The 14,012-nt window shown below is 47.3% G+C and overlaps 1 protein-coding gene across 5 annotated transcripts in view; it reads left to right on the top strand.

Annotated features, from left to right (window-relative positions):
• Positions 1-14,012, top strand: part of LOC106584373 (F-BAR domain only protein 1) — a 43,396-nt gene that overhangs the window by 28,047 nt on the left and 1,337 nt on the right. The window contains exons 4-26 of one of the 5 annotated variants that reach the window (XM_014169603.2): positions 1,133-1,207; positions 1,676-1,817; positions 2,243-2,395; positions 2,709-2,813; positions 3,631-3,729; positions 3,929-4,025; positions 4,130-4,247; positions 4,503-4,527; positions 6,616-6,676; positions 7,045-7,211; positions 7,476-7,500; positions 7,618-7,674; positions 9,294-9,345; positions 9,588-9,715; positions 9,851-10,864; positions 11,024-11,157; positions 11,277-11,445; positions 11,552-11,666; positions 11,789-11,944; positions 12,468-12,600; positions 12,734-12,930; positions 13,119-13,183; positions 13,719-13,886. In XM_014169603.2, coding sequence (XP_014025078.2) covers positions 1,133-1,207; positions 1,676-1,817; positions 2,243-2,395; positions 2,709-2,813; positions 3,631-3,729; positions 3,929-4,025; positions 4,130-4,247; positions 4,503-4,527; positions 6,616-6,676; positions 7,045-7,211; positions 7,476-7,500; positions 7,618-7,674; positions 9,294-9,345; positions 9,588-9,715; positions 9,851-10,864; positions 11,024-11,157; positions 11,277-11,445; positions 11,552-11,666; positions 11,789-11,944; positions 12,468-12,600; positions 12,734-12,930; positions 13,119-13,183; positions 13,719-13,886 — 3,455 coding nt within the window. The remainder of the gene's footprint in view (positions 1-1,132; positions 1,208-1,675; positions 1,818-2,242; positions 2,396-2,708; positions 2,814-3,630; positions 3,730-3,928; positions 4,026-4,129; positions 4,248-4,502; positions 4,528-6,615; positions 6,677-7,044; positions 7,212-7,475; positions 7,501-7,617; positions 7,675-9,293; positions 9,346-9,587; positions 9,716-9,850; positions 10,865-11,023; positions 11,158-11,276; positions 11,446-11,551; positions 11,667-11,788; positions 11,945-12,467; positions 12,601-12,733; positions 12,931-13,118; positions 13,184-13,718; positions 13,887-14,012) is intronic. The other 4 variants (XM_045706030.1, XM_045706028.1, XM_045706029.1 and 1 more) reach the window with 4 other exon arrangements.

Raw genomic sequence — 14,012 nt, 5'->3', positions numbered from 1 at the left:
GCACATGGGAGTGTTAAGAGAGACACACACACACACACACTCTCACGCAATACAAGACACGGCCCTCAAGACAAGGAGCTCCCTGTCTTACTATTCGAATATATATATATATTACACACACACACACTTGCAGTAGCTGTGTTTTTGCCTGTTATCTGGGCACTCAGCTCTGGTAACATGTCAGTCTGAATAATCCTCCTCCTGGATTGTTTTCCCAGAAGTCGTCTGTCTTTATTCAGTCTGTTAATGAGTCAATTAGCTGGAAGTTGAACACTCCTTGTAGTATTTAATCCTGGGCCTTACAGGGCTTTTCTCCCCAGAGGGGAAGACAACAACCTGCACTGTCAGACCAATGTCATAGTCTTGACTTTTATTCATAAGATCCGAACCACTGCACATTCCCCACAGAAGGGAGGAAATTCCGTTATCTACTTGGAGACAACAAAGTGTCAGTCAGGACATGAAACAAGACATTTCAGGGAAGCTGTGTTTCCCTCATGACAGACAGAGTAACCAACTAATTGAGCTGATTGATTCCCCACGCTCAGTGCAGCTCTTTCTCACTCTGGATGTTCTATGTATCTAAAAGTGAAATGTCATGTATTCTAATCCTTTAGGCCTAGCTACCCCTCTTCAAGGTGTACTACTGCTCCATAAAGAGATGTCTCTGTTGCCAGAGGCCTGTGAAACTGCACTTATTTGTTTGTTTATTACATTGCTCTTTCCTTGTCAGGGTGGGAGGGGGTTGTTACCCCCCAGATATACTGATCTACTTTCTTCTCCGTGGTGCTACAGATGGTTATTACAGTTGTATGTTCCTCCTGCAGAAATGAGGCCATTTGGGTCAGGGCAACATTTACAGAGTATTGAAGCTAAATATTTATTTTCCCTTTGCCTGGTTGTTTATGCCTTTAGGTTTGTGCTTTATTATGCTCTGTACATGATAATATGACATTATGCTAGTAAGATATGCAGTTGTTTTGTGTGAGGCGGAAGGGGACGAGTTTAGATTTATCTGTAGTTGGATGCAGGATTTCCAATGCTGAGACTGCATAGACCATCACTCTACCTGGTCTGTTACTTACCAGCCACGGGCTCATAAGGAATATCTGGATTTATCTGTGGTTCTCAGGGCTGCCATCGAGGAGACCTACTCCAAGTCCATGAGCAAACTGGCCAAAATGGCATGCAATGGAAGCCCACTAGGGTGAGTATAGTAGAAAACTCTTGCCATCAACATCTCAGTTTAAAATGAAATCAACTGTTTCATATGCTGGCAGGGTGCCTAGAGGATTTACAGTAGTTTGTCTGTATGGTTCGATTCTCTTGGCCAGGGTCTATGGTTTACCGGGTCATAGCAGGCCAGGGTCTATGGTTTACCGGGTCGTAGCAGGCCAGGGTCTATGGTTTACCGGGTCGTAGCAGGCCAGGGTCTATGGTTTACCGGGTCGTAGCAGGCCAGGGTCTATGGTTTACCGGGTCGTAGCAGGCCAGGGTCTATGGTTTGTTTGACTCTAGAAATGCACCATAAAGATTAACTTTAATGTCATATTACCGTTCAAACAAAATGTATGAAATCGCATCTGTTAATGTATGTGATTATTAGATTTTAAAAAACACGATGTTGGTGTTAGGACCTTGTACTGTAGGTGACATATTGCTCTGTGTCCCTCAGGACGTTTGCTCCTATGTGGGACTTGTTCCGGGTGTCATCAGACAAGCTGGCTCTCTGCCACCTGGAGCTGATGCGTAAGATGAATGACCTCATCCGGGACATCAACAAGTATGGTGACGAGCAGGTCAAAGTTCACCGCAAGGTAACACTTCTCACCATATCTTTCCATGATCACGACCCCTCTATCCCCCACATCATTCACTATATTATATTATAAACTGGGTGGTTTGAGCCCTGAATGCGGATTGGCTGAAAGCCATGGTATATCAGACCGTACACAACGGGTATGAGAGAACATCAATTTTTTTCTGCTCTAATTATGTTGGTAACCAGTTTATAATAGCAATAAGGCACCTCTTGGGTTTGTTGTATATGGCCAATTTATTTACCACGGCTAAGGGCTGTATCCAGGCACTCCACGTTGCGTCGTGCAAAGAACTGCCCTTAGCCGTGGTATATTGGCTGTATACCACACCCACTCGGGCCTTATTGCTTAAATATATAATGATATATATATATATATATAATGACCATTTTAATAATATGTGCATGGTGTGTTTCTCACAGACCAAGGAGGAGCAGGTGGGGACCCTGGAGGCTGTTCAGGCCGTCCAGGTGCAGAGTGGTCACCTCCAGAAGTCCAGGGAGGGATACCACGCCAAGTGTATTGAGCTGGACAGACTGAGGAAAGAGGGAGCTCCCCAGAAAGAACTGGAGAAGGTCTGTCACTAGGCATCAATGAACACATTCGGTATAATACAGTATAGCTGTATAGACTGCTATGTGAGCACAGTAAAGCAACGTAAAGCACTGTAAAGCACGGTGCTTTACAGTGCTTTACGGTGCTTTACGGTGCTTTACGGTGCTCTACGTTGCTTTACGAGTAGTTGCTGAAAGTACACTGACTAAGACAGTTGAACAAGGTTGTGATTATTATAGCAGATAATTTGTTCTCAATGATGACTCACCAGGATGAATAAAGGTTCCAGTAATGACTGGAGGAAGTCTATAATCGTCCCCTCTCTCTCACTAGGCGGAGATGAAGTCTAAGAAATCTGCAGAGTCGTTTGCTGTGTGTATAGAGAAGTATAACCGCGTTGGAGGAGACTTCGAGCAGAAGATGAGCGAATCAGCCCAGGTCAGTCAGTCCACTGGGCCTGGGGCGGGTTACTTAGACAGACTCCCTGGAGGAACCAGACATGTTATATCACTGTGGCCCAATCCTGGGGTTCCCTTAAGTTAACAAACTGTTTTTGTTCACAATGAACACGTCTCCATGGCTACCTGCACAGTTTCCAAGGAAACCCTCAACAAACCCAATGAACGGTGCTATATTTGGTTTTTAAATGATGACTGGAATCCTGGTGGCCAATTACCTGTTAATAGCTCCAATGGGAGATCTGTCCCTGATAATGAGTGAGGAGGAGAGAGCTCGGTGGGGTTTCATGAAGACTACAGACCAGAGCATGATGGGGGAAATGACCTGTTCTTTCAAGCTATTACTCTAGCCCACATGCAGTGTTGTGGTTAGTACCTGGGGTTATTACCTGGGATGGGATTATACTCCACTGCTCTGGTCTGTACCTGGTTCTCTTCCTGTACAGTTGCCTCTGGTCTGTACCTGGTTCTCTTCCTGTACAGTTGCCTCTGGTCTGTACCTGGTTCTCTTCCTGTACAGTTGCCTCTGGTCTGTACCTGGTTCTCTTCCTGTACAGTTGCCTCTGGTCTGTACCTGGTTCTCTTCCTGTACAGTTGCCTCTGGTCTGTACCTGGTTCTCTTCCTGTACAGTTGCCTCTGGTCTTTGTCTTTGGGTTCTTTTGGTTTATTTCTTACCACTTAACTGCACTTTGTGGGTATTTTGAGTAGCATTTTGTTGTGCTTTGGGGTAGTTTGCTATAATTGGGACCCATCTTGGTGTCTGAACACCATCGTTGTGTTCTCGTCCTCTGTACAGAAGTTCCAGGACATTGAGGAGGCCCACCTGAGGCAGATGAAACAGCTGATCAAGGGATACTCCCACTCCATAGAGGACACCCACGTCCAGGTGGGACAGGTAGGTCACCCAGACACTGACCCAGGCCAGGAGAGCCTGTCTGGAGGGATTTAACTGACCTCTTTGAGGGGTTGTCTCCTGCTACACTCAAACTGAACCACAGTCAAACTCCACACACCGAGCACATCCACAACAAACTCTCCAGTCCAAACCCCTATCTCTTCTCTGACTGCAACGAGCCCCTCTCTCCTCTGTTCAGGTCCATGAGGAGTTCAAACAGAACGTGGAGAACATCGGCATAGATAACCTCATCCAGAGGTTTGCAGAGCAGAAGGGCACAGGGAAGGACAAACCAGGTACACCACACAAACAGCATAAACCGATGGTTTGATCCCAGCATGTGTACGTGTGAGCGTGTGTCCCATTTGTCCTCACTGTGGTGTGTCCCTATATGTGGCAGCCCTGGTGGGGTTTGAGGAGTACATGACAGCTTTAGTACCGGAGGGGAGTAAGAAGAGTCGAGGAAAAGCCTTCAGGATTCCTGGACTGGGCAAGAGGGACAAAGAGCCAGACTCAACGTGAGCACACACACACACACACACACACACACACACACACACACACACACACACAGACATGTGCGTGTACAACACAGACCGAGACAGAAACCCAGCTATTTTTACCAAGAAGCCGAGATAACAGGGAAATTACTGGAGCGATGTCGTCATGGACACGCAGATGATAAATCCCAATTACCCTCACTTTCTTTTGTCAGCTCCATCTGTGATACTATCTTGTCACTTAGCTACATTCACCTTTGTTTCTTTTTGCAGGGATTCAGCTGTGACGGAGACACCAGTGAGTATATGCTAATTCACAGTGGCTCAAAAACCATCAAATCAATGACCGTTCTTCCATTATCAGTTCTACATCCCTGGTGGTGGTGAATTAAACAGCATATCAATGTGCCCCGACGCCAACATAGTGTACAGACACATCAATGCTGTGTGTGTCTGTACAGTCTGTGTGTGTGTGTGTGTGTGTGTGTGTGTCTGTACAGTCTCTGTGTGTGTGTCTGTACAGTCTCTGTGTGTGTGTCTGTACAGTCTCTGTGTGTGTGTCTGTACAGTCTCTGTGTGTGTGTCTGTACAGTCTCTGTGTGTGTGTCTGTACAGTCTCTGTGTGTGTGTGTGTGTGTGTGTGTGTGTGTGTGTGTGTGTGTGTGTGTACAGTCTGTGTGTCTGTACAGTGTGTGTCTGTACAGTGTGTGTCTGTACAGTCTGTGTGTGTGTGTGTCTGTACAGTGTGTGTGTGTCTGTACAGTGTGTGTGTGTGTGTGTGTGTGTCTGTACAGTGTGTGTCTGTACAGTGTGTGTGTGTGTCTGTACAGTGTGTGTGTGTACAGTATGTGTGTGTGTCTGTACAGTGTGTGTGTGTACAGTATGTGTGTGTGTCTGTACAGTCTGTGTGTGTGTGTCTGTGTGTGTGTGTCTGTACAGTATATGTGTGTGTGTGTGTGTCTGTACAGTATGTGTGTCTGTACAGTATATGTGTGTGTGTGTCTGTACAGTCTGTGTGTCTGTACAGTATGTGTGTGTCTGTACAGTATGTGTGTGTCTGTACAGTATGTGTGTGTCTGTACAGTGTGTGTGTTTGTACAGTGTGTGTGTGTGTGTGTGTGTGTCTGTACTGTGTGTGTGTGTCTGTACTGTGTGTGTGTGTCTGTACAGTGTGTGTGTGTCTGTACAGTGTGTGTGTCTGTACAGTATGTGTGTGTGTCTGTACAGTATGTGTGTGTGTCTGTACAGTATGTGTGTGTGTGTCTGTGTGTGTGTGTGTGTGTCTGTACAGTATATGTGTGTCTGTACAGTATATGTGTGTGTGTGTCTGTACAGTATATGTGTGTGTGTGTGTGTCTGTACAGTCTGTGTGTGTCTGTACAGTATGTGTGTGTCTGTACAGTCTGTGTGTCTGTACAGTGTGTGTCTGTACAGTATATGTGTGTGTGTGTCTGTACAGTATATGTGTGTGTGTGTACAGTATGTGTCTGTACAGTATGTGTCTGTACAGTATGTGTGTGTGTCTGTACAGTCTGTGTGTGTCTGTACAGTATGTGTGTGTGTGTGTGTGTGTCTGTACAGTATATGTGTGTGTGTGTGTCTGTACAGTATGTGTGTGTGTGTGTGTCTGTACAGTATGTGTGTGTGTCTGTACAGTATGTGTGTGTGTCTGTACAGTATGTGTCTGTACAGTATGTGTGTGTGTCTGTACAGTGTGTGTGTGTCTGTACAGTATGTGTGTGTGTGTGTCTGTGTGTCTGTACAGTATGTGTGTGTGTGTGTGTGTGTGTGTGTGTGTGTGTGTGTCTGTACAGTATGTGTGTGTGTGTGTGTCTGTACAGTATGTGTGTGTCTGTACAGTCTGTGTGTCTGTACAGTCTGTGTGTGTGTCTGTACAGTATGTGTGTGTGTCTGTACAGTATGTGTCTGTACAGTATGTGTATGTGTGTGTGTGTGTGTGTGTGTGTGTGTGTGTGAGCAAGGGAGAGTAATCGTGTGACGATGGCGTGACTGGCAGTGTTTGGTTGTCTATTCTTATTATTTTGACCAGTGGAGGAAAAAGTCCCCAATTGTCATACTTGAGTAATAGTAAAGATGCCTTTAATAGAAAATGACTCAAGTAAAAATACAGTAGAATACTACTTGAGTAAAAGTATTTTGTTTTAAATATACTTCAGTATCGAAGGTAAAAGTAGACATTTTAAACTCCTCACATTAAGCAAACCAGTAAATTGAGACCCACCGTTTATCCAGGTTCTAGTTTTCACACGGCTCCTAAAGTGATCTAACACTCCCAATGACAACATCACAGGGTGAAGCTTATCAAACACTAGGAGAAAGTATTTATGTTTGTATCCAACATGGGTATTCCCTATTCTGCACACAGAACTCTCCCCTAGAGGTGGATGAGGAGGGGTTTGTAATCCGAGCAGACGTCAATCAGAATGATATCCTTTGCAGTAACACTGACTATCAGACGAGAGGCTGTCTACTGTATTGTAGTAATACTTCCCTTGGACAGACCTCCTTTATCTTCATAATGAAAACAAGGCTTCCTGCCACTGTGTAAGTGAGTATTCTATCTTTATAAAGCAGTCTAGACGGTCTCTTATGAGATGAGTAGAACATTAAGTCTCCCTGTCCCCTGAGAGACATTGAAATAGACTGAAATGCTCTGAGTCCATTCTCAGTGAATGAGGCTGGACAAATGAAACCCTGACACTCCCAAAGTTGTCCAAGGCTCTTCCCCGTCCATGTTAGTCAGTCCACTGTCCACCCTCCGTCAGGCCAGTTTTCCTTGACTCTCTGTCCGCACGCTGCTCGATGGAGGACAACTTCTACTCCAGCGACTCTGACTTTGACGACGAGGAGCCCAAGAAGTTCCACATCCAGATCCGTCCGGTGGGCAGCAGCAACTCTGCTGCTACAGAGATGGAGCTGAAGGCCACCGTGGGGGCACTCACACTGCCCCCCAACAGAGGGGTAGGACGGGGGGAAGGAGTGGGTACAGGACCAGAGGGGAGGCATGGGATGAAATATGTTGTGGATTTTCACATGGTGTGGTATCAAGTCTTGAGCATTTCTGAGCTTCCCTTTTCATAAATCTTATCTGTTTATTAAGCCATGTTTTTTTCCCCCTGCTATTGTCTCTCCAAGTTGTTGCAATAACAGCAGGATGTAAACATTCTAAATTGTTTAGATATTGCCAGACAGTGTAATTAACAACTCTGCTCTCTCTTGTTCCAGGTGTCAATCAAACGTCATCTCTCCAGTAAGTTCCATTAAAACCGGCTTCTTGTTAAAAATAGCTGTGTTTCTGTCTCTGTCTGTATGTTTTATGCATTTCTCTGTGTGTGTGGTCCTCTGACTCCTCTTGTCCTCTCCACAGGAAACAGCAGTACTACAGGACGTTCAGAGGGGGAGGGAGAGGGCGCCACCCACAGGGGTAAGTAGTTAGCACTCTCTCTCCACTGTTTCTGCAGCATCAGTAGTACACTCTCCACTGTTTCTGCAGCATCAGTAGTTCTCTCTCCACTGTTTCTGCAGCATCAGTAGTACTCTCTCCACTGTTTCTGCAGCATCAGTAGTACTCTCTCCACTGTTTCTGCAGCATCAGTAGTACACTCTCCACTGTTTCTGCAGCATCGGTAGTACACTCTCCACTGTTTCTGCAGCATCGGTAGTGCACTCTCCACTGTTTCTGCAGCATTGGTAGTGCACTCTCCACTGTTTCTGCAGCATCAGTAGTTCTCTCTCCACTGTTTCTGCAGCATCAGTAGTTCTCTCTCCACTGTTTCTGCAGCATCAGTAGTACTCTCTCCACTGTTTCTGCAGCATCAGTAGTTCTCTCTCCACTGTTTCTGCAGCATCAGTAGTTCTCTCTCCACTGTTTCTGCAGCATCAGTAGTTCTCTCTCCACTGTTTCTGCAGCATCAGTAGTACTCTCCACTGTTTCTGCAGCATCAGTAGTACACTCTCCACTGTTTCTGCAGCATCAGTAGTACTCTCTCCACTGTTTCTGCAGCATCAGTAGTACACTCTCCACTGTTTCTGCAGCATCGGTAGTACACTCTCCACTGTTTCTGCAGCATCGGTAGTACACTCTCCACTGTTTCTGCAGCATCGGTAGTGCACTCTCCACTGTTTCTGCAGCATCGGTAGTGCACTCTCCACTGTTTCTGCAGCATCGGTAGTACTCTCTCCACTGTTTCTGCAGCATCAGTAGTACTCTCTCCACTGTTTCTGCAGCATCAGTAGTACTCTCCACTGTTTCTGCAGCATCAGTAGTACACTCTCCACTGTTTCTGCAGCATCAGTAGTACACTCTCCACTGCACCTTACCATGTACTTTATCATTTCCCTATATTCTATCAGTGGTAGGTCATAACTGTTTGTTTCATATGGTATTCATGCATAGCATACTATTACTCCACCTTTAATGTTAGTGATACAGCCTCTTTAATCCAGGCTGGATCACAACCGGCCGTGATTGGGTGTCTCATAGGGCGGCGCACAATTGGCCCAGCGTCGTCCGGGTTTGGCCGGTGTAGGCCGTCATTGTAAATAAGAATTTGTTCTTAACTGACTTGCCTATTTAAATAAAAGAAATAAAAATGTTATTCCCAGTCTGAAGTGATGTGAATGTGATTTACCGTGTTGCTTCTGGATAGGCTTAACAGTGCGTATCCGTCCCGTGATAAATCGTCGAGGTGGCTGACCTTGCCTGAATGACACTGTCTATTTGTCACGCCTCAGGTCTGTCTGGAGCATGGTTTATTAGTGAGGGAGTAGCAGCCTGGGATGCTACAGTAGGAGGCTATTTGTGGGGGAAATGAGTAGACTGGATTAATGATGAGTGTCTTGATTAAAACCGTAGCGTAAAGCGCTGGGCTGATGTTGCTTAGAGAAGCCAGGCTAATGGCTGGTGTTTATCTTTATGGAAGGTAATGGGTATTCCCTTACGGCTGCTCTCCATCAGCACTCTAGCTAATCACATCTCTCCCTGATTGGGGAGCAGTCCCAAATTAAACTTCAGTGTGTGTGTGTGTGTGTGTGTGTGTGCAGAGGGAGAGCAGGACGGCCTATGCAGATCCACCTCCAGTCCAGATCCCAGTAGGTGAGTGATTGTCAGTCCCTCTCCAGTCCTCCTCTCTCTGTCGTACGTAGCTGTGAGGTGGAGAGATCCTGTGGGAGAAGAAGCCAGCAGGAGATCTGATGACAGTACTGCATCACCTGACATTATCTCTGGCTATGCTTTTTATTCGCTCCTGGTAATGTATTATCTCCCTCTCTTGCTCCCGCGCTCCCTCACTGTCTCTTTCCCTTTCTCATTTCATCTGTCTCTCACCCACTCTCTAGGTTGAGTTCTACTGCGTCAGGCTCGGACAGTCTCTTTGGACCTCCTCTGGAGTCGGCCTTCAAGTCAAAAAGCTTTGCTGGCAGAGATCAGCTACAGAGAGCAGAGAGTGTCTTTGGTGCTTCTGAATGTAAATACGGTTTAAAGTATTATGATGTATTAGTGATAGGGACAGAAGTTTTTACAGTCAGTAAAACTCCTGATCTTATGTGTGATACATACTGTTTTAGGTAGTAGAATGATCGTCTCCCCTTGTTCCCTCCAGATGCTGCCTTCTCCTCTGACTCCTCCTCTCCAGAGAACATAGAGGACTCAGGGCTGGACTCACCTTCCCATCAGCCCCTGGGCCCCTCCCCTGAGCCGGCTGGTTGGGCAGCGTGGCCGTCAGCGAGTCAGAGTAAAGAACCAGCAGGACTGGGCAGGCCAGAAGACCCCTTCCTCACTGTCTTTAGAGACCCCTCCCCAGAACGCAGCCCCCACCCCCAGGACAACCCTGTCAGTATCTGGGCAGCTGCTCCACGATCCTCCCGCCCCCCTCCAGACATGGACCCCTCAGCCCTCTGCTTCCCGGCCTTCTCCCAGTCTCTGGCCCCTCCAGAGCTGGACCCGGCCCTGTGGAGCTGTAAACACATCCCTCCTGAAGACCCCTTCCTGGCTGCCTTCGAGAGGACCGTCACCCAGGAGACCCTGCCCCCCCCTGACGCCTGGGCCCCCCCACGCCCGCGCCCCTCCAGAGATGGAAGGGGGATAGAGGTACAGGGCGACCCCTTCTCCAGCTCCCTCAGTGACAGTAAAACCCTCCCCACCCCCTCCTCCTGCTCTCGCAAGGACAGGGACAGGAAACGGGACCGTAGTGCCCCGCCCCCAGAATCACCTGACGACCCATTCGCCATCACTATGATTGGCAGCCCCACCCACCAGTCAGCCCTAGCTGCCGCGACAGGAATCCTGACCCACATCGTCAGCAGTAGTAGGCTGACCCTCAACTCCAACTCCCTCCCCTTATCCCATCCTAAGAAGGAGCTGGTGCACTGGAACTCTGTCCACAACCCCTTCAGTGAGGGGACCTCGGCTGGGTCTCTGGCCCTGGGTGGAGTGGTCCGGGAGGGAGGGAGGAAGCACCGTGAGTCGCGCAGCGAAAGCGAGCCACGCAGGAGCGGCCTGCCTCTCACACGGCATTCTGGGCCACAGGAGGACCTGTGTTTTTCTACTGATAAAGACCAGAACTGCCTGGACCTGAACACATCACAGCCGCCCTGCAACATGGCCTCACACAAGAGTATGAATGTTGAACACTACACTATTGGCCTCAGATGTCTATACACTAGCTATATTTTGAGATTGGATTTTCTAAATATATTTTCCCAAATGTACAACTATATTTCACTCTATTCAAAACCCCACGCTGTCTTTTAGACAACTTCCTCTTGTCTTACAGGTTGTAATATTGGTAATGTTCCTCTAGGTTCGAAGCATAGCTTCAGGCAGGACAGTGCAGAGCTGCTGGTGGCAGCCCCTCCCAGACCAGCCAGAGCCAAGAGGTCCTCAGGCAGACTGAGTGGCTGTGAGAGAGTGAGTGTCTTCAGGAAAATCAACCGGACTACAGAAGCTCTGGTCTGGTCTCCCAGACCTGTGCATTTTACAGCTGTAAGCCTGTAGACAACTACTTACTTTTTCCTGTGTGTCTTCAGTCCAGGTCAGTGTGCTCGTCTCCTCAGCCAGACCCCAGCCCAGACCTCACCTCGTCCTCCTCCTCCAGCCCCAGTGAGTGGGGGGCACAGACACGCGCCCCGAGCCCTGCTAGAGGTGGGCAGCCCTCACCCCTCTCCCATCTGCACCAAGACCATGCGCCCCTACACAGTTAGTCTGAACACAACACTTTTTAAGATACTCAATAGCATAAAGCTCCTATGAATAAGGACATTGTGCCTTGAATTTGTCATAGACATAGCTATTCTTCCCACAGTGCATCTGTCTCGCGGACCGAGCCCAATCTCCATGAGCACCCAAGAATTATGGCCTGTGGCTGCAGCCATCACAGAATACATCAATGCTTACTTCAAAGGTGGACAACACAACCGGTCAGCATACATAAGCCCTCTGTACACCAGGTCCAATGTTATTACCTATTATATACACAGGCCTGCTGAAAGCTAAGTGTGTGTGTGTGTGTGTGTGTGTGTTTCTCTTTTCTCTTCCTCAGCTGTCTGGTGAAGATCACAGGAGATCTCACCATGTCTTTTCCTGCTGGAATCACTCGTATCTTCACTGCTAACCCAAACGCCCCGGTCCTCAGCTTTCGATTGGTCAACATCTCCCGGGTTAACCACTTTCTGCCCAATCAGAAGCTGCTTTACAGGTAGCTTAATATGAGCTATGGGATTGGTTGTGAGGTTACTATATATATATATATATATATATATATATATGCAGGTTGTGTGACAGTGTCACACAAATTATGCGCGCACATTGCAAGGGTAGAAGGCTGTGTTTATGATTCTGAATGATCCGATAGCTAGCAACAATGACAAGACGCTGCCATGTGGGGAATCATAGGTGGCTTGTTTCACATAGTTTATCTGCTTCTCGATACCATGTCTTGTTTTGAGGTGTTTTAGCTTTAACCAGATCTGACAATACGGCTATAATTTGCTAACTAACAACTGTAACAAAGTGCTTATTGTGCAAATGTGTTTTCAATTAACATTTAGAGAAATATAGTTTACATGTTGTCAATAATCCTATGATTCGAAGCCAACCCAGTCTGTTTTGCCCCGAAGATCCACACGCATTGGTTTTGTTGCTAAACAACACACCTGTCTACAGATTGCTGAAATGGTAAGACATATGTCTCATTCTCCGGTTTGTGTTATTCTCCACAGTGACCCCTCTCAGAGTGACCCAGACACCAGGGACTTCTGGTTCAACATGCAGGCACTGAACCTTTACCTGCAGAGAGAGGCTGAGCTCAACCCCCTGGCCTCCTACTATAACGTGGCCCTACTCAAGTACCAGGTGACTGAAGTACAGTGGAACTCTCTTACTCTCTGTCATCTGAAGTTACACAAAAGTATTCTTCAAGATACACATTTTCCCCCGTCTTCCAAATGACAGCGTCAACAAACTCTCCCAACTCTGTTCCTCTCAGGTGTCGTCCCAAGACCCTGGTCGTGCTCCCCTCCTGCTGTCAGCAGAGTGCCAGCGTAGTGGCACGGTGACCCGTGTAGCGCTGGACTACCACTGCTGCCCGGCCACCGCCCCCTCCACCCAGCTCACTGCTGTGCAGGTGCTGCTGCCCCTCGACCACACCGCCACAGACCTGCAATGCCAGCCCCCAGCCGCCTGGTGAGTTAGGATGGGAGTGGGAGAGAATGGGGGGTAGTATGGTGGGCGGATGGATAGAGATAGTGACGGTAGGAGAAAGGACGGACTGAAGGTCAGGGAGAAGGTGAGGACAGACTGGGAAAGAGGGGGAGAAAGAGAGAAGAGTGGGAACTGGGTTGGCCCCACTGACCCTTTGTCTGCCTTCCCAGGAATGCTGAGGAACGACAGCTACTGTGGAAACTACCCAACCTCTCCCCTACCAACCACAGCAAAGGTTACTTGTCTGTCTACAGTACATCCACACCCATCTCACTCAATGGCCACATATCAGTCCTATTCTAGCTATATCAATTATAGTTAAGGAAATATAAATGCAGTATAAAGTTCTTTATTCCAAGTCTGGCCCTTGACTACATAATTGCATTGAGTGCCACCCACTTCTCTATTTTAATATGCAGCCTCTATGAAGGTATCATTATCTTAAATATCAAGATTAGCATATGAAAGCTGAGCGTGAGTGGAAGATGGGTCAGTGATAATATAAAGGAGAATTGGCAGGGATTATCTTTTTTTATTTTAGTCATTAAGCAGACGCTCTTATCCAGAGCAACTTATAATTAGTGCATTCATTAAGATGGCTAGGTGAGACAAGACATCACAATCGTATAAAGTAGATTTTCCCTCAAAGTATTTCTCAGTCAGTGCTAGTGGGAAAAGACAAGTGCCTTTTTTTAAATAACAAGCCAGTGTTATTAACTTGCTCCTGTTAGTGGAGAACTGAAGAATGTGGCAATTATTGGTTGTTCCAGGCTCTGGCACGCTGTGTGCCAGCTGGCAGTGCCTGGAGGTTCCTCGTGGACCTCCCCCCAGCCTGGCAGTACAGTTTGTGGGCTCCGGGGCCTCTCTGTCGGGCATGGATGTGGAGCTGGTGGGCAGTCGCTACCGTATGTCCCTGGTCAAGAAGAGATTTGCCACAGGTACAGTAACACCATATGTTACTAAGCCTGGCCAATAAGATAGTGTGTGGGCCTTGGAGTTTCACAAAAGATTGTATGGAAAAAAATGAATAATAATGGGTTTCACCACATGTTTGTGTCTCCTTG

Source organism: Salmo salar, chromosome ssa23 (genome assembly GCF_905237065.1).
Source record: "Salmo salar chromosome ssa23, Ssal_v3.1, whole genome shotgun sequence".
Classification (NCBI taxonomy): domain Eukaryota; kingdom Metazoa; phylum Chordata; class Actinopteri; order Salmoniformes; family Salmonidae; genus Salmo; species Salmo salar.
The sequence above is the reverse complement of the archived record's forward strand: the minus strand, read 5'-3'. Positions and strand labels throughout refer to the sequence as shown.